General features: G+C 47.2%; 1 protein-coding gene across 16 annotated transcripts in view; it reads right to left on the reverse strand.

Annotated features, from left to right (window-relative positions):
* CDH23 (cadherin related 23) overlaps positions 1–18,477 on the reverse strand; it is an 846,530-nt gene that overhangs the window by 102,293 nt on the left and 725,760 nt on the right. For all 16 annotated transcript variants that reach the window (XM_053312564.1, XM_053312546.1, XM_053312548.1 and 13 more), the window contains 3 exons: positions 2,808–2,941; positions 2,273–2,482; positions 224–331 (listed from right to left, as the gene is read on the reverse strand). In XM_053312564.1, the coding sequence (XP_053168539.1) occupies positions 224–331; positions 2,273–2,482; positions 2,808–2,941 (452 nt within the window). The remainder of the gene's footprint in view (positions 1–223; positions 332–2,272; positions 2,483–2,807; positions 2,942–18,477) is intronic.

Here is an 18,477-nt window from a genome sequence, read left to right on the forward strand (position 1 = left end):
GATAACTGAAGCACTTAACTGAGGCAGAAGTGTGAAGACCTTATATAGCTATTATAAATATTCTTGCCCTGGCTTTGTAAATTTAGATCTGGATTATCTAACTGATGAGAGAGATTGAGAAAAAAAGCCTTCATTTGAGTCATGTGTCCTCATAAAGTTTGTTGATTTACATAAACGCATATCCAGTGTTACAGTTGGAAAATGTGATATTGCGTATCATTACCCGTCTTGCATTGCGTGCATTTTCTGGGTTGTCCTTCACTGCCACAGTCAGCTTGTACTCTGACACCAACTCCCTATCCAAAGGCCGGTTTACATATACAATGCCAGTCTGGTGAGAGAGAGGAGGGAAAAGAAGAAGATAAAATAGAACTGCATTCTTTTCTTCTCTTCATGATAAGAACATAAGAACAGCCCTGCTGGATCAAGCCCAAGGCCCAGCATCCTGTTTCACACAGTGGCCCACAAGATGCCTCTGGGGAGCCCACAGGCAGGAACTGGGGGCATGCCCTCTCTCCTGCCATTAGTCCCCTGCAACTGGTACTCAGAGGCACCCTGACCTTGAGGCTGGAGGTGGCCCACAGCCCTCTGACTAGTAGCCGTTGATAGACCTCTCCTCCATGAAGTTATCCAGACCCTTCTTAAAGCCATCCAGGTTGTTGGCTGTCACCACACCTTGTGGCAGAGAATTCCACAAATTGATTATGCATTGTGTAAAGAAGTACGTCTGTTTGTTGTTCCTAAATCTCTTGGCAATCAATTTCATGGGATGATCCCTGGTTTTAGTGTTAGGGGGGGGGATCACTCTCTATCAACTTTCTCCATACCATGCATGATTTTATAGACCTTTATCGTGTCTCCCCACCAAATGAGCCAGTGATGAGTAAAGATAGGGCATAATTATGACTCGGCTCAGACCATATTGTTCAGCTAACTCAGAAATTATATTCTGGGGTTGCAGGACAGGCAGTGAGAACTCTTACTAATGCAACAAGGGTGGGGTGATTTGAGCTCCTGCTCTAGTGCAATCTGGGCATAAAATGATAAATGTTGGCATAATATACATCACATTTACATGTAACATGGAACTGGAGCGGAAAGGGCCAGTGGTTCCCAAAGCATTACGTGCTAATGCATGCAAATGCGGTTTGACGTAGTGATTGCATCCAAATGCGTAACTGCAGGCTGCATCCCCTTCAGCTTCAGCCATGACTGGCTGTCCTTCAAGCAAGAAGGAATCCTGCACAATCCTGCACAGTTCTCCCTCCTCTCTGCAGTCTTGCTGACTGCAGAGATATCACCCTCCATTATGTCCAAATTTGGACAGAAGAGAGTGGGGAGGGGAATGGAACCACAGGTCCCTTGGACCTGCAGTTCTGCATTATGTGCGAATGCAGCCATAGTGACATCAACATCATGCTGAATAATGGGATACGTTTGAAAGGTGGTGGATTAAAAGGCAGATATCCACTAGCTTAGAGCCTTAGCTGAGAATGGCAGGCCAGGCAGAGTAGAGTCCACTGCAGCTTCTCACTGGCCCTGTGTCTGCAACCTTGGGACACAGAAGGCAAGAAATTAAAAATGGCCATACCCAGGCGAGGAGGCTTTCTGTCTTCAGATTGGAACAGCAAGGGCTTATAAGAAGAAATGTTAATTTAAAAAATAAATAAATCACAAAATAAAAAAAAATTAGGTCAACTACCCTATCAAGGAAGACACAACTGGATGAAATCAGAAAAGATGGGATGCCATATTCTCTGCTCATACCCCTCCAAAAGGAGATTCATTTGCTAAGACAAATTCTCCTTTTGACTGGATCTAAAAAAGGGGACATTCTGGTCCCAGGGTAAAAAAACTCACAATTCTGCAAGTCATGTGTCCTCATAAAGTTTGTTTGTTGATTTACATAAACTCAAGTCGTCCAGTGCTATCGTATATAAAATATGATATTGCCTAGCATTACCCATCTTGTGCTGTGTGCATTTTCTGGGCTGCAAAAGCAATGCTGCAATTGTCTGCAAGCTTTGAACTTGTTGCAAGAAAGAGGCCCTAATAACAAAATTTTCCAGATGGGGTGAAGATGTATTCCCTGAAAATGCAGGTGAGCTACTAAGACTACCAAGATCTTGGAGAAGAGAAAAAAAAAATAAGTAAGAAAGGTTTGAGTAAGGCAAGGTCAAAAGTAGACAGAACTGAGACGAAGGGAAAAACAGGCTGGACATAGGAAGCCATCTCCTATGGAAGCTGGTAGAAAAACAGGCTGGAGACTTACGGTGCCATTGATGAAAAAGGCGTTCTCTATATTCCCTGCTGTGATGCTAAAGGTTAAAAGAGAGTTTCTGCCACTGTCAGCATCATTGGCAAGGATGCGGGTGACAAAGCTGGAGATGGGTGCATGTTCACTGAGAGTGAGATTCATTGGCAGGTTCAGGAGGACAGGATCATTATCGTTAATATCCAGAACCCGGACTCCCACCATGACCTGAAACACAGAGAGGAAGCTGATGAGGAAGGGGCAAACATGCCCAAGACTATTATCACAAAGAATATTCACCCATAGGGTTCTCCTATGCCAGTAATGGCCAGCCTGAAGTTCTCCAGCTGTTGTTGGACTACGACTCCCATCATCCCCACATTGCCTCTATCCTTTGCCAACTTCACTATAATCAGGCATTCCCTTACACTGCTTTATAGATCCAAGAACTGTACAAAATTTTCCCTACCCATATACAATTCAATTTCAACAAACACACACTCACTCAGTCACTCTCACCCTTGTAGTTTGCTCCTGGACTACTATGACTTACAGTGGAACTGAGAGGAGGCACCCCTCTGTCCTTGGCAGCAATAGTAAGATTATAGAAAGCAATGTTCTCTCGATCAAGCTCAGCATCCTTCCGCACGCGTAGCTCCCCTTCCACAGGAGAGATCACAAATTCTCCTGCAAAACAGACACATACATAGAGGGAGAGGAGACACAAGGAATATGTATTGAAAGAATGTTTGCCAGCCCAAAGAACTGCAGAAGAGACACTCAAGGGCATCATGTTCTTATCCCTCCCTTTCCAGGGAAAATGTGAGTAGAAAGATGAGTACATACATTGGGAATGGATGGTCATGGTTCCTCTAAACATACTTCTGTAGAAGTGCAACTCCATTCAGTGGTTGTGTATCTGCTCTGGGCCAGTATGTCATCAAGCCACAAGATCTAGATAGGACAGGACAATTGCTGGTGCAATCATTCTGTTAGATTCTGTTCAAGGTGTCTGTGCTGGATTCTTGTACAGCACATTGTTGCTGTCTGTACAGCACATTGTTGTAACTTATCTTCTCATGCCAGAGACATGACCTAACTCTCCCTAGAAGGTTCTACACTGATGAAATTAAGCACTGCTCTGGAAAGGTTTACTACAACAGAGACAGAGATCAGTTATGGAAATGAAAACAACAACAACAGGTTGCTTACATGTAACAGGTGATCTCTCTGGTGATGTTTGTTCACTTTTCAGTTCCACTGAACAGCATGCATGTGGCATGCCAGTTGATCTCAGTGGGAGAGTGCCTCTTCCCTCAGTTCCTGATCAGCGGAAGTAGTGTCAAGGCACAATGTGATATTCATTCAGGTAAGTCCACAATCCAGAATATGTTTCCCTAGCAGTGGAAATGGCTGGGCAGACATTGTGAGTGAACATGGATCACCAGAGAGATCACCTGTTACAGGTAAGCAACCTGATTATCTCTGAGGTGATCTATGTCCCCTCACAATGTGGGTGACTGACTAGTGAGCTCTCAGAAATGGAGGTGGGTACTAGGAAACACTTTAGAGCACCTTTTTGAGAACTGACCGACCAAAGTGGTGCCTGCCTCAGATCTTAAATCCACTACATAATGCTTGATGGTCAGTAGACTATGTCACAGCCTGACAGATGTCCTTCATGCTTATGCTGGACATATGGGCATCAGAAGTCGAAACAGCCCTCATGGAATGGGCCCTTATCTTAGTCAGAGGCTCTATGCCATTTTCCTCATAGCACACGTAAATGAGCTGTACAAGCCAGTGGGAGAGTTTGTCAGGAAACAGGAGGGCCCTTGTTTGAACCTTTGTATGAGATGAAAGGCTGAGTGGATTTCCTGAAGGTTTTTGTTCTTTTCAGAAAATACAACAGAGAACGCTGTACGTCAAAAGAGTGCATTGCTTTTTCCAGGAGAGTCGATGGGCCTAGGAAAAAGGTAGGCAGGATGATATCTTGATTAAGATGGAAGTCCATGACCACTTTGGGGGTGAAAGAGGGTTCAGAACCACCTTAGTGGGATAAAATTTAGTGTATGGGGAGTCAGCTTGGAGTGCTGACGACTCACTGACCCTCCAGGCAGAGATTATGGCCACTAGGAATTCCACCTTCAGAGACAAGTGCCACAGGGAGCAGGCGAGCAGGGATTCAAAGGTAGTCTCAGTGAGTGAGGATAGGACAAGTGACAGACTCCATGGTTGGACGAGGTCGTGAACAGGAGGAAAGAGATTATTTATACCCTTCAAAAAGCACTTCAAATTTCAGAGTGCTAAAAAACATCCAGGGTGACAGACAGACAGAGTGGCCAGGTGGACCTTCAAAGAACAGTTGGATAAGCCCAATTGCTTACTGTTTGTCACATAAAGGAGGACCTGGCAGCTTGTGGTTGAGAAAGGATCAAAACCTTTAGAAGTGGGATGGGCAGTAAAACTAGTACATTTTAACATGTAGTTCTTACATGTTGGTTCTCTATGTTCATTCAGGAGAACCTGCTATCAGGTTCAGTGTATCCAGACTTGGATGGGACAGGCAGTGACGTTTCCTGGAAAGGAGATTTTGACATTGTGACAAGAGTCCGTGATTCCCTCGAGATGGACATACGAGTAATGGGAACCATGGCAGTCGTGGCTACGAAGTGTGATTAATATGCACTGAGTAGTGCTGTAGGCTCTTGCTCAGCACCTTGCACAGCAGCAATAATGGGGAGGGGGCAGTAATAAAGATGCGACAACCAGGGCATCTGGAAGGTGTCCCCTAGGGAGCAATTTCCTACACCTACTCAAGAGCAGAACACTTCTTGTTCATTTGGGTGGCAAAAAGGTCTATCCTGGGAGTCCCCCAGGTCCAAAAGAGATTCTGGAGGACTTCTGTTTGAACTCCCACTCATGCTGTTGATTTAAGAGAAATTTCTGCTCAGTGCATCTGCGAGAACATTCTCCGAGCCTTTGATGTTCAAGGCCACTGGGTGAACGCAGTGATCTATGCTCCATGACCAGAGTGCACAGAGATCTGGAGATGGTTCTGCCCTGGCAGTTCAGATACGCTATCACCATGGTATTGTCCAGTAGGACCTGAACCGTGCGGTGCTTCCGAAGAGGCAAGGATGATTACTAGCTGACTGGGCACATAGCATCTGTGCCCCTAGTTCAACTCTCTCCCCCCTCCAGCTCCTTCTCCCTGTCTTCCAGGCCAGCGGGCGTCTCTGATGCCTGCCTGGCCCGCTTCTCTCCCCCCACGCTTGCGTTTTCTTTTGCCTCCTGCCACTGCCTTCTCTTGCTGGTGGCCCAGCCGCCTCTTTAACCTGGTGGGCGCACAGGCCACCACCTCAACGTGGCTGGGGCCGCTGTGCCTGCTGCCTTGCTGCGGCCGCCGCCATTTTTCCTGGCAGCAGCTCAATGGCCTCCTGCTGCGCATGAGCTCCCGCCGCCTTAACTTATCAGGCGCCTTTGCTGCCCAGCCAATCAGCTGGGCCCCGGGACACACATTCTAAAGGCGCACTCAGGAGGATTAAATATATAGATAAGAGCATGAAACACGGCCTGTAGCTCCAAACCGTTTATATTTAAGAGCTTCTGTTTGGAGGTCCAGGCTCCCTAAATGCACAATCCCTTGCAATGGGTTCCCCAGCCCTCTAGGGAATTGTCCATTGTCAGAGTGATGGAAGGGACAGGCAGGGAAAAGGGCATGCCATGTTCCAGGTACAACAGATTGGTCCAGAATCAGAGTGGCCACAGTATAGCCTGTGGTAGAGTGAGCCACTTATTTTGATTGTTGAAAGCTGGCCTGAACTCCGACAGAAACAATAGCTGCAACTTTCACATCCAGAGGCGTGGGAATGGGACTGCAGAAGTGCACAAAGCCATGAGGCCCAGTAGCCTTTGTATCAATTGGGCCCTTTGATTAGGGTCCGGGAGGAAGCTTCTTGCCAGGTAGGTGAGTGGACCTTATTAGATCTGGTGCTGGCTGCACAGTCCACCACCAAGGAATTCAGTGGCGGGTGAGTAAACAAAAAAGGACAGGAGTCTTCTTGAACTCTGGGAAGGTTTTCAAGCTTCTTGGAAGTCATGGTTGAAGCAAAGGGTTTGTCCCAACAAACTCTGGCAGCTCTTGCAAGTAAAGGCAGCATTGGTAGAACTGTGGGTTGTACAGCGGAGGAAGTAGTCATAAAGTTATAAACAGGGTACTCGATTTCTGTTTTAGTTGTCTTCAATGCTAGACAATGCTAGAGGGCAGCAGCCATGTCAGCCAACTGGATTCTGTAAGAACAGACCTCCTCATTAGGGGATCCAGATGGGTTGTGTCATCTGGCGAAGTGTCAGATGGTGTTTGAAGAACCGGGGAAGCATCGCCATCATCCTCAGATTCTATGGAAGAGGCAGAGTCCAGGTCAGAAGGAACTGAGTTGCCCATTGGTGAGTTAATTGGGGTCAATGGGATGGAAGGGTTCTTTGGGACCAATGAGTCATCTGCAGGTGGTGGCTGCATAGGCTTCACTGGTAAAGGAGGCATGAGTGGCTTTTTGCAGGGTGATATGCATGAATGCAGTGGCTTTGCACCATATGTTGACCCAGCCGGAGACTGGCCATTACCCCTAAGTTGTCTAGACTTCCATGCCTTATAGTCAGTGAAATCATAAGGCAAGTCTGGTGAGGGCAAATAGTAGAGGTCTTGAAAACATCACAAGCCCCTGATAAAATCAGGGTCCAAGCTTCCTGGCAAACTCCAGTAGTCTGTTGGCCTGATGAGGGCAGCATAATTTGGTGCAGAATGGTAATAGCGCTCTTGAAGGCAAAGGAGAGCAATGTAGTGTGGTCCTTATGGGAGAGGCTGATGGGGTTTTAGGGACACAGAGGGTGTCCAGTCATCATCATCTCTGTCAAGGCCATGCCGGTAGATCCCATTAAATGTGAAGGTAGTAGGTGTATCATTGTCAGATCCAAAACAGGTGCCAGTGCAGTAGATAGTGTACAGTGTATATGCACAGAGGATGACAATACTAATGAGATTTTATGGACCAGTGACAACTGTGCCAATAAAGGTGATGGAGGTTGTGATGTTGGCTTTGATACAGTCAAAGTATCCTTCCTCCACTCGGTTGCGTCACCTTCCCAGTTTTTGCTTGGGCCACTGAAGGTGATGGGGTTTGCAGTGTTAAAGTTAGAGCCCTCAGAGCCCCCAATGTCAAAGGAATTGGCTTTTTTGGAGGTGTCAACATTGAAGTGTGCGGCTTCGAGGATTGTCTCTCTGTTGATGTTGAGACGGGAGATGCCTTGACAGCAGTTGCAATGCGAGACTTTGTACTTGGCATTGAGGCAGTTGCTAGCTTCCCAGTAGCGTGTTCTTTGTGGATTTCCCCTGACATTGAGGAGGTGGCAGGCCTTGTCTTTTTGTGTAAATTTTCACAGCTTTCCTGATGCTGATGCATCACTCAACGTTGAGGATGTCTGACAGCATTTAGGGCTAGGTGAAGAGCAAGAGCGGGATCAATGTTTCTTCTTTTTCTTATGATGGCTATGTCTAGCACCATTGGCCCCTGAGACAGGTTTCCTAAATCCCGAGTCTCCAGCATGGGTTGAAGAGCCCAAGGTTGCCCTCAATCCTAAGGGGCAGTCTGGTGTCGATGTTGAAGCCACTGATGTTGGGGACAGTCGGTCTCTATGTTGGTCTCGATGTTGAGGGTCAAAGGACTGATGCGCAAATAGCAGCTTTGAAGCGTAACTCCCTGCACTTTTTTGTCTGCCGAGCAAAGCCTGGACAGATTTTTCAAGCCTCTATGTTATCCCTTTCCCAAGACAGAGGAGGCACTGATCATGCCCATCTGATGAGGGAAAGGTAGTGCCACAAGTTTTGTTGGGCGGTTTTTCTATTGTCCATCAGGTCTTTCATTGGGGACAACAGTAAAAGATTGAAGCTGTGAATCTGAGAGTGGCTACAAGTCCAAGTAAAGTCCAAAGAGAATTTTTTTTTAAATGGTCCAAGTCAGTCCAAAAGTCCCAATAAACAGTCAATACTTTAAGAGAAGATGAAGTCAAGGGCGGGAGGAGAAACCAAGTCGAAGCCAGGGGCGTAGCTATAATTGAACAAAAGGGTTCAAAGAACACGGGCCCCCAGCTCCTGAGGGCTCTCCAGCTCCATCCCTCCCTATTTTCTTCATTATCACCCTCACTCTGGGGGGCTACCAGAGAGAAGGATTAACATGGGCCCCCTCTCCCCTAGCTACGCCCCTGGTTGAAGCCGAATGTTAGTCAGAAATAGCGCAAGGAATGGGGCAACAGAGGGGAGAGAAACCTTCCAAACTGAGCAGCGCGGTGGTGAAGAAGGAACTGAGGGAACAGGCACTCTCCAGCTGAGATCAACTGACATGCTACATGCACACTGTTCTGCGGTGCCGAAGAGCACTTCCTAGGAGCTTATAATCTTCTGCCAGGGCTACCGCGCAGGCGCAGAATCCACATTGTGAGGGAACATGGATCACCTCAGAGATCATTTAATTATATCCTGTTTAATTCTGAGCAGTGCTCTCTCTTCTTGTACCCCATACTGAGATCTGTGTGCAACGAGACAAATTCATACTCTATACACTGCTTTAATTTATCTCTTATGAATTGTCTTGCTGGATCAGACCAATATAAATTTGGTCCATCATTCTGTTTTCAACAACCACAGCCAGCCAGATGCATTTAGCAGCTCATAAGCAGAGCGTGAAAGTGATAGCGAATGCCCTGTTCTTCTCCAGCATTTGCTGTTTAGTGGTATACTGCCTCTGGCCATGGAAGTTTCATTAGCTATTATGGCTAACACTGTTAGATTATGTTCCATGAATGTATCCCTTTTAAAGCCATATATTTATTTTACATGTTGCAAAAAAGTGCTCCCTTTTGTCTTTCCTGAACCTACCACCAATCAATTTCACTTGATGACCCAGAATTCAACCATAGACAGGGAGCTAAATGTCTCTTTATCCACTCTGTTCAAATGATCATAAATTTATAAGTTCTGTCATGCTCCCCAGTTGCTTTTTCTAAATGAAAAATCCCTAAATGCTTTAGCTTTTCCTTTAAGGTTAATTTTCTTCCATGACACAGCCTCTGCACTTTGGTAGCAAGTATATGCGTGTGGCAGTGAGATACAGCTAGAACTTGTTTGTGCACTTGACTAAACAAGAACTGAAAATGAAACCCGTATGAATACTAACTGTTTATATGAAATCTAAGCCACTTCTTTTATACTGACTTCATTTTCTCCCCCGCCCCGCTCATTTTGATCTTTTAAATAATGTTTTGAATGACCATGCTATCAGCATATGCTTTGCTAAAGAGGTTACAACAATTTCATTTCAATAAATTGTAAAGACTGATGCCAGTTCACATGTAAATAGAATGTTTGGGTTTCTCTCTTCTAGAGATGTGTCTTAGGGCCAAACTAGGTGAAAAGTAGGAGATCTGTAATTGTGTGTACCAACATTTCCTTTCTATATGCGTGTTTTAAAAAAAGAACAGCCAGACACACTGATGTCTTGATGGATTGGGTCTGTGGCACTGGGGCAGGGGAGGTTAGCTCTTTCCTCCATACAATTTTCCTAACTAAAATCCCCACCTCACCCGCTATTTGCCCTACTGGGGAAAACATACAAGTACACTTAGATTTTCTATAGTGGAGCAGCTTCAAGGGGAAGGATTCAGATCAGGAAAATGCTATGGGACAGAAGGGCTACTGTCTGTCCCCATAGCACCATTGCCCAACTGGATATGCAGCTGTTTTTTTGTTTTTGTTTTTAAAGGAAGCATTAGAAGATTCTATAATGACTCTTCTGTGACTCTTCTAGTTTGGCCCTTAGAGGACCACAGTCAGTTTGTATGACCTCCTCTATCCTCTGAGCAGAGATTTAATGGCTGTTAGTATAATTTGCCTAAATTATTCTCCCCATCCACCATTTATGACATTTCCTCCCCATGGGTTCCCTAACTGTCCAAGCTTTTGGAAGTATTGCACAAACTATCTCCTTGGGCTCGCATCCAAAGGGCTAGGGGCAAACCAGCAAAAAGTAACTTGGCTGTTATGGCGGAAGCAGGAATGAGAAATTACTCTGGTTGGATGTTATTCAATTTTAATGGGACTTTGTAGTCTTTTACATTATTATGTGTCCCAAGCTTTGGGATGAGGTGGAGTATAAGTTCACAAAAATTAATACATGTGAGTTTTGGTGCACTGGAAAGCTTGGGGAAGCTGGCATCTGTCAGGCATGATAGGCTTCTCAAAAGAAAGAGCTTCTTCAGACTCTGTCCCTGCTTTGCTTGAAAAATGACTGTTCCTTTCTCTTGCTTGAAAACAGAAGAATTTCAATCAAGAACCAATGCTACAGAGTTCAAAGAGTGAATGAAACACATACCCTTTCTTCTACCCATCCTAATATTCTTGGCACAGGGGATCTTTCTGATGATGGGTTATCTGGATCATAGGGATAATGGAGCAAGGGAGGATGAGAGTCCCTGGGCTGTGGTGGTTGGGGGAGGGGGCTGCCAAAGGCATCCCTCTTACCTTCCCCCAGGACACCCCCTTGCTCGCCTCCTGCTAGGGATGTGCATGGAACCGGGTGGGGTAGTTCAAAGGTGGGGGGTACATCTTTAGGGGCAGGTGAGGATGCATTCGCCCCTCCCTCCACTTCCCCCCACCAGTGCTCCGTTTTTTACGAATGGTGCTCCGCTCTGTACAGATCTCCTACACTGCCGTCCATCGGGGCAGCAGTGTAGCTCTCTGCTGCCCCGTTGCCCCCTTTACCGGAAGTAACCAGAAGTATCCTATGTGCCTGCACAGGCGGAACCACCCGCCATTCAAACCAGTTTGGAGACCCATAAAAGGGCTTCCAAACCAGTTCTGTTCATATCCCTACCTCCTGTACCCAGGCGGCAAATGAAGTGCTTGCTGGCTAGGAACGTGAGGCGTACCCCTCTCAGCTCAGCCAGTGCTTTGTTCTAGTTCTGGGGTCTTTGTTCTGGGGTCTTCTTTCTCTGCCTTGCTCCTAGTCAGAGGCACTCTTACCCCTGGACTTCTGGGCAGACATCCGTGGCCTCCACACTCCAAATCCTCTTTAATCTGTCCCAGGTGGTGTACTTGCTGGGTGGCCAAGCGTGACTGTGGCTGCACTGGCCAGCCAAGTATAACCTCTGCTTTAGAGACAGAGCAGGGACTGGGAAAGAAACAAGTGTGATGGGGATATGTTAAATTGTGTGTTGAAATGTTTCTGCTAATGCATATTGGCATAAATTTACCTGTTTTATATTCTTAGGAGTGCAGTTGCTGTTGTGCCCTCAACCCACGTGTTAAAAATGGTGTGTGTGTGTGTGTGTGTGTGTGTGTGTGTGTGTACACGCAGCACCGTCCCTTGTGGGGTGCAGGGCAAAGGGGCTCACCCCCTGCGTCTGATGTCAGCAGCATCTGACATCAGACACAGCCGGGGGTATGACATCACTCTGAAAAGGGGCCGCACACCCCATTTCAGAGCAAATGGCAGCCAGAGCTGTGTATGCAGTGTGGCTGGGAGCTGCTCTCCTTGCCTTAAGGCAAGGAAAGCAGCTCTCAGCCACACTGTGAATGCAGCGCTGCCGGTATTTGCTCTGAAACAGAGTGTGCGGTCCCGTTTCAGAGTGAAGCTGAGCCCCCTGCGTCAGGCGCAGGAGGCGTGGGGCTTGCTTCCTCCCCTCCCCCAGGCAAGCACACATGGTGACAGCAGGCAGCCGCAACAGTCGCCATGCACACCACAGCCAGGAGCCGAGCACACAGGCAGTCTGCGAGGCTGCCCATCGTTTGCTGGAACAGTGGGGCCCCTACAAACGTGGGGCCAGGGCCTAATACCCCGGTCACCTCGCCCTAAGGTTGGGCATGTGTGTATGTCTGTTTGTGTGTATGTAGGGGGGTGATGCTAAACTTGCAGGTGGTGGTGGAGGAGCTCCAAAGGCCTTTAGGTCCATGTTCCAAAATTACCTAGGTTCACCTCTGCTCCCAGTGAGGAAGAGAAAGAAACCCCTCACCAGTCAGTGCTGGAATATGCTGACTGTGAAGGATCCAAATGGACCCTCCTCCGGGTAGAGGCCATGCCCCCTGCATTGACATCAGCTGCACAGGGTGTGGTAGGAATGGAGTGTTTAGCCCCATTCCCAATTTTCCCCGGTCTGCACTGTGTTCCAGTCTGGCTTGGAGCTCTTTCCTCAAGGCAAAGGAAAAACCTTCCACCCAGACTAGAATGCAGTGCTGACTGGGGAGAAATGGGACTGAGCGCCCCGTTCCTGATACTGGCCACACCCCTGCATCCTATGTCAATGCAGGATGTGTGGCTAGGGCATTGTGCCCCAATTTCAAGGGGGTAGGGGTTGCTGGCGGGAGCTTGTCGTACACCCCTGTGAATTATAGCTACAAAAAGTGGGCAACATACTGGGCAGGCCTGACTGCTAGGCCAGTTAAGCAGCTTCCTGTGGAGGGTGCAATTTCACCCACTGCGTGGTGCCTGCTGCTGTCCCCACCACCACTGCCATGGCCCTGCCCCCCCCCCCCGCCATGGTGGTCATGGGCAATGGGGAGGGGTGAGGATGGGGCACAAGGTAGCAGGTATGGAACCCAACTGTCTCCCCCTTTACTCCTCTGTTCGTCCTGCCCTTCCTGCTTTTCTCCTCCACCTGCTGTGAGCTGGAAACAGGAAGAGCAGATGAGTAAGAAAAGAAAAGGAGGTACAGCGGATGCAGGGCAGGAGGCCAGGGAGGCCCTGTCCTTTGCCCACTTCCATTGCTACCATTCCTTCTCCTCTGCCTGCCTGCACACCTGCCCAGTCTTCCGGCTCCCAGTCCAAGTAGAAAGGGTGCGTGGCAGGGGTGAGCAATGTGATTTGCTGTCAAATCGATTCAGGTCAAATCGGGGATGACTTGAAAATTTTACCCAAAATAAAATCACCCTCAAAATAGAGGGCCTGATTGGGGTATAAGAAAATAACCTCTGATTCAACCCAAATCAATTTGGGTGATTCAAATGCCATTTTGAGGCCCGTTTGCTGGGAAAACGGGCCTCAAAGTGGTGCTTTCGCCCAGGGATAGCTACCCTACCAACTGGGATCAGTGGGTAGACCAGACCTGTCCTCCAAGGTTGCTGATGCGCTAAGTTCAGAACAGAAGGATAGTCTACCTGCTGATCCCAATTGCTAGTCCAGCTCTGCCTGAATAAAAAACACCACCATTTTGAGGTCCATTTCCCCAACAAAATGGGCCTCAAAATGGTGTGCGAATCATCTGAATCGATTCAGGTGATACAGGGCTGATTCATCAAGGCAGCTGGCCAAGCCAGCTGCTTTCAACAAATCAGTTCAAGGGGTTTGCTATTTGATTCAACCTTAAACAGAATAACAGATTTTGATTTGTGCATACCCCGAGTGAGTGGGTGGGCCAAGAAGAGGAGATATGGCGGCAATGGTGGTGGGTGCAGGATTGGCAGCCAGAGAAGCTCCATCTTGCACTTGCCCTTGCTGCTACCACTGCCACACCTCCTCTTCTCCTCCAGCTCACTTGCTGGCCAGCTGCTGGGGTGGCAGTGGAGGAGAAGGAGGTGATGGAGATAGAGGAAGCAGCAGAAGCAGAAGAGAGGGAGGCAGTTGGATGTTAAAAAAAATTTGCAGTGCCATTATTTATTTATTGTTTTTGTACACTACTCAAAACGTCCATCTCTGGGCAGTTTACAATAACATACTGATTAGAACAGAAATTAAAACCTCAAAACAATTTTAAACCCACAAGTCTAGTTAAAAAGCTTTGGTAAATAAATGTGTCTAGTGACTTTTTAAAAGTTGTCAGAGATGGGGAGACTTATTTCAGCAGGGAGCACATTCCAGAGCCTCAGAGCGGCAACAGAGAAAGCCCATCCCTGTGTAGCCATCAGACAAGCTGGTGGCAAATGCAGATGAAACTTCTCCAGATGATCTCAATGGGCGATGGGGTTCATAGTGAAGAAGACGTTCTCTTGGATACCTGGGACCTAAACTGTACAGAGTTTTATAGATTATAACCAGAATGGAGGGCTGGTCTACCTGCCTATCACAATTGCTAGGCCAGGTCTGCCTGATAAAATGTGCCATTCTGAAGTCCCTTTCCCCAGCAAAATGGGCCTCAAAATGGTGCACAAATGATCTGAATCGATTCAGGTTATACGGGGCTGATTTGTCAAGGCATCTGGCCAAGTCCGCTGCTTTCAACAAATGAGTTCAAGGAGTCTGCTATTTGATTCAACCTCAAATCGAATCACCGATTTTGATTTGTGCACACCCCTAGTGCATGGGTGGACCGAGAAGAGGAAATATGGCGGCAGTGCTGGTGGGTGCAGGACAGGCGGCAAGAGAAGCTCCATCTTGCAATTGCCCTTGCTGCTACGGCTGTGAAACCTCCTCTTCTCCTCTGGCCCACCAGCCAGCCAGCGCCTTGTAATTTGCCCGGAAACATATTGGTAGCCAATGTATTTCTTTTAATATAGGAGTAATATGGTTTCTTTGAGATGACCCAGAGACCAACACGGCTGCCACATTCTGGACCAACTGCAGTTTCTGGACTATGAGCAAAGTTGGCCCCACACAGAGTGCATTGCAGTAATCAAGTCTGGAAGTTACCAGCATATGTGCCTCTGTTCTGAGGTTGTTTATCTCAAGGAACAGATGCAGTTGGAGTATCAGCCAAAGATGATAGAAAGCACCTATGACCACCACTTCAACCTGAGAATCCAGGGAAAGGTTTCAATCCAGAAGCACTCTGAGATTGCATACCTGTTACTTCTGGGGAAGTGTAACCCCATCCAGAACTGGCAGATCAAAATTGACTTCTGAGTTGTCTCCTGAGGCACAATAAGTACCTCCGTCTTATTTGGATTCAGTCTCAGTTTGTTATCCCTCATCCAGCCCATCACTGCCTCCAGGCAGGCATTTAGGGAGTTTATGCCTTCTCCTGATGATGTTGACATGGAGAAATAGATTACGTTGCCCAACCACCGGAGGTTGGAGATAGGCCTACAGTTGTTTAACTCTGAAGGATCCAATGCAGGCTTCTTCAGAAGTTGTTTAGTAATTGCCTCCTTAAGCCAAGAAGTGTCAAGGTCTGGCCAGCTGCTAGGGAAGTTCACGAAGCAAGCGGAGCTGCTGAAATCGGATATGGCTTGGCTGAACGCTGTCGACAAGGAATGTTGACGAACGTTGATTCTCAGCAATGAGTAGGAGGCTGGAGATGTGATTTATAGAGCAAGCCGAGAGCTCCCAGCTGGTTGGAATTCAAGGCCTGCCAGCCCTCAGCAACAGGCGTTTGCTCCTCCTAAAAGCCTCTAATTGTGTTCTACGTCTCGTGAGCCTGCGCTGTTGTGGAGTCAGTGGTGTTTCATTACATAGCTCTTCTTCGCATTGGTCCCCCACACCTTCCGCTGACTCAGGTTGCCATGCCTGCTCTAAATCATTAGTTGGATCTACCACAGCCATTTCATGAATGCTGACAGCCGTGCTCTGCCCCTCAGACACTCCTGAATCAGCTGGAAAGTTGACAGCTTCCCCTTCCCCCTCGCTGTCAGAGCTCGAGGGCGTGACAAGAAGGCATCCGGGCCTCCCTCAGAGAAGCATTTATAATATCTACCAGGCCTTCTACAATAACCCCCATCTGATAGTATAAGCCATGTTGGACAAGGGTCAAGAGACCACATAAAAGGAATTGCTAGACACATTGCTATGGACTCTGCAATAATTGTGGGGTCTGAATCTAAGTCAGTTTGAATACGAGAGATTTTATCCAAAAAGAACTCATTAAAAACATCACAACGGGTAATTGATGGTTCCAAATTCTGATTCAAGGGAGGAGGGGCATGTACTAGCCCTCTAAACAACTCAACTGGATGTGAACTTGCAGATGCAATATGGGCAGAACGCAATAGCTTCTTTGCCACACATATTGCCTAACATACTGTAAGTCTACAAATGCGCTCTATGTTGTAATCTGTTGGATTCAAGTTGAGCTTTTCTCTACTTGCGCTCCAGTCATCTACCTTGCTGCTTCATCTCCTGTAGTTCTTCTTTATACCAAGGGGCCAGTTTTGAAGCAGGTCTACTGCCCTGCTGAGTTTGTTGTTCCAGTTCTCCATCAGGACATCAACATAATTACTAGCAGAGCCAACACTTAATCCTTCCAAGGCTTCTTGGAATCCTATTGGATCCAATAATCTTCTCAGGCCGACCACCTTAATAGGCCCCTCACCCTTGCGGAGGTGGGACATGATTGTGAGTCCAACCTTAACCAGATGGTGGTCCATCCATGACAATGGGGAAATCACAAGAGTCCCCACTCATGGAACACCACCCTGATCTGAGTAAAAGACCATTTCCGGATGGGGTCACACTTCCCCAGAAGGAACAGGTACACAGTTTGGGGATGCTTCTGGACACAAGCCTCTTCCTAGTATCCCAGGTTGAGGCAGTAGCCAGAAGTACCTTCTATCATCTTTGGCTGATATGCCAGCTGCGTCCATTTCTTGAGATAAATGACCTCAGAACAGTAGTACATTTGCTGGTCACCTCCATACTTGATTACTGCAATGCGCTCTATGTGGGGCTGCCTTTGTACGTAGTCTGGAAACTTCAGTTGGTCTAGAATGTGGCAGCCAGGTTGGTCTCTGGGACATCGCAGAGACACCATATTACTCCTATCTTAAAAGATTTACACTGGTTGCCGACAGGTTTCTGGGCAAAATACAAGGTTTTGGTTATAACCTATAAAGCCCTAAACAGCTTGGGCCCTGGGCAGTGTTCCTTTTAACAGGGATTCCCAGATGTTGTTGACTACAACTCCCAGAATCTCCAAGCAAAAGCCATTGCATCCGTTAGAGGTAGGGATGTGCGAACCGGTTCGGATCCGAACCGGGGTGGTTCGGCGGTTCGGATCCAAACTGAACCAGTCATCAGGTTCGGGCTGCAGGTTCAAATTCGAACCGAACCGGGGGTGGTTCAATTCGGACTGGTTTGGACCGGTTCGGACACCCAAAAATTGGTAGAATGGTAGCTGGCACCCAGGGGTACCTGTCACCCAAACCCCAAAGCAATCGGACACTCGTATGATTTTTAATGAATTTTCGAAAATTATTTTTATTTTTTTCTCATAGGATATAATGGGACTTGAACCAGGCCATTATTCCTTATTGTGGCACACCCATGGGTGCCAACAACCATGCAAACTGTTTCTGAGGTATTGAGTGTGAATTCTATGATAGCAAATGAGATTTTCAATGAGACACCATGAATCCACTCTAATATGCTATCATAGAATCCACACTCAATACCTCAGAAACAACAGAACCCTGTACGCCATGGGTTATAAACCAATGGGGGTGGTTGGGACCCTATGTGCACTACACCACCACTCGCTCTGGGCCACCCAGCACCCCCCAAATGCACTTATGGGGCTGCTGAAAGCTCCATTATAACTTATTATGAGGAAAAACCTTAAAGACGCGTAAACTTCAACAATTAACCAAAAATCAGCCCTCTGCCCAAATCCTTTGAAAAAATTCAGGTAGCTTCCTTGCCCCTGCCTGGCACTACCACCAACCCCACACTGCTCTAGGCCACCCCTTTACCCCCGATGTGAAGCTATACATTTGCTGACACCTCCATGCTTCTTTATGGAGAAAAACCTTAAAGACGCGTAAACTTCAAAAATCACTTAAAAATCACCCCTTTGCCCAATTCCTTTCAAGTAATTCTGATAGCTTCCTTGCCCACCCTAGGAACTACCAGCCACCACACTCCACTCTACGACACCCCTTTCCCCCCGACGTGAAGCTATACATTTGCTGCAATCCTAATTATTCTCTATGAGGAATTCAAAAATAATTTAACAATTCACCAATAATCAGAGGAGTGTCCAATTGCCTTGGGATCTTTTGGGTGATAGGCACCCCTGTCTGTCTACCATCCACCCCACTTTTGTGCCCTGAGGTGCTCCACAATAGGGGATATGGACTGGTTCGGGTCCCATTATACTCTATGAGAAAAATAATTAAAAATATTTCAAATATTCATAAAAAATCATAGTGGTGTCTGATTGCTTCAGGGTCTGCATGGTTGTTGGCATCCATGGGTGCTCCACAATAAGGAATAATGGCCTGGTTCGAGTCCCATTATATCCTATGA

The sequence above is a fragment of the Hemicordylus capensis genome, chromosome 3, assembly GCF_027244095.1.
Source record: "Hemicordylus capensis ecotype Gifberg chromosome 3, rHemCap1.1.pri, whole genome shotgun sequence".
Lineage (NCBI taxonomy): Eukaryota > Metazoa > Chordata > Lepidosauria > Squamata > Cordylidae > Hemicordylus > Hemicordylus capensis.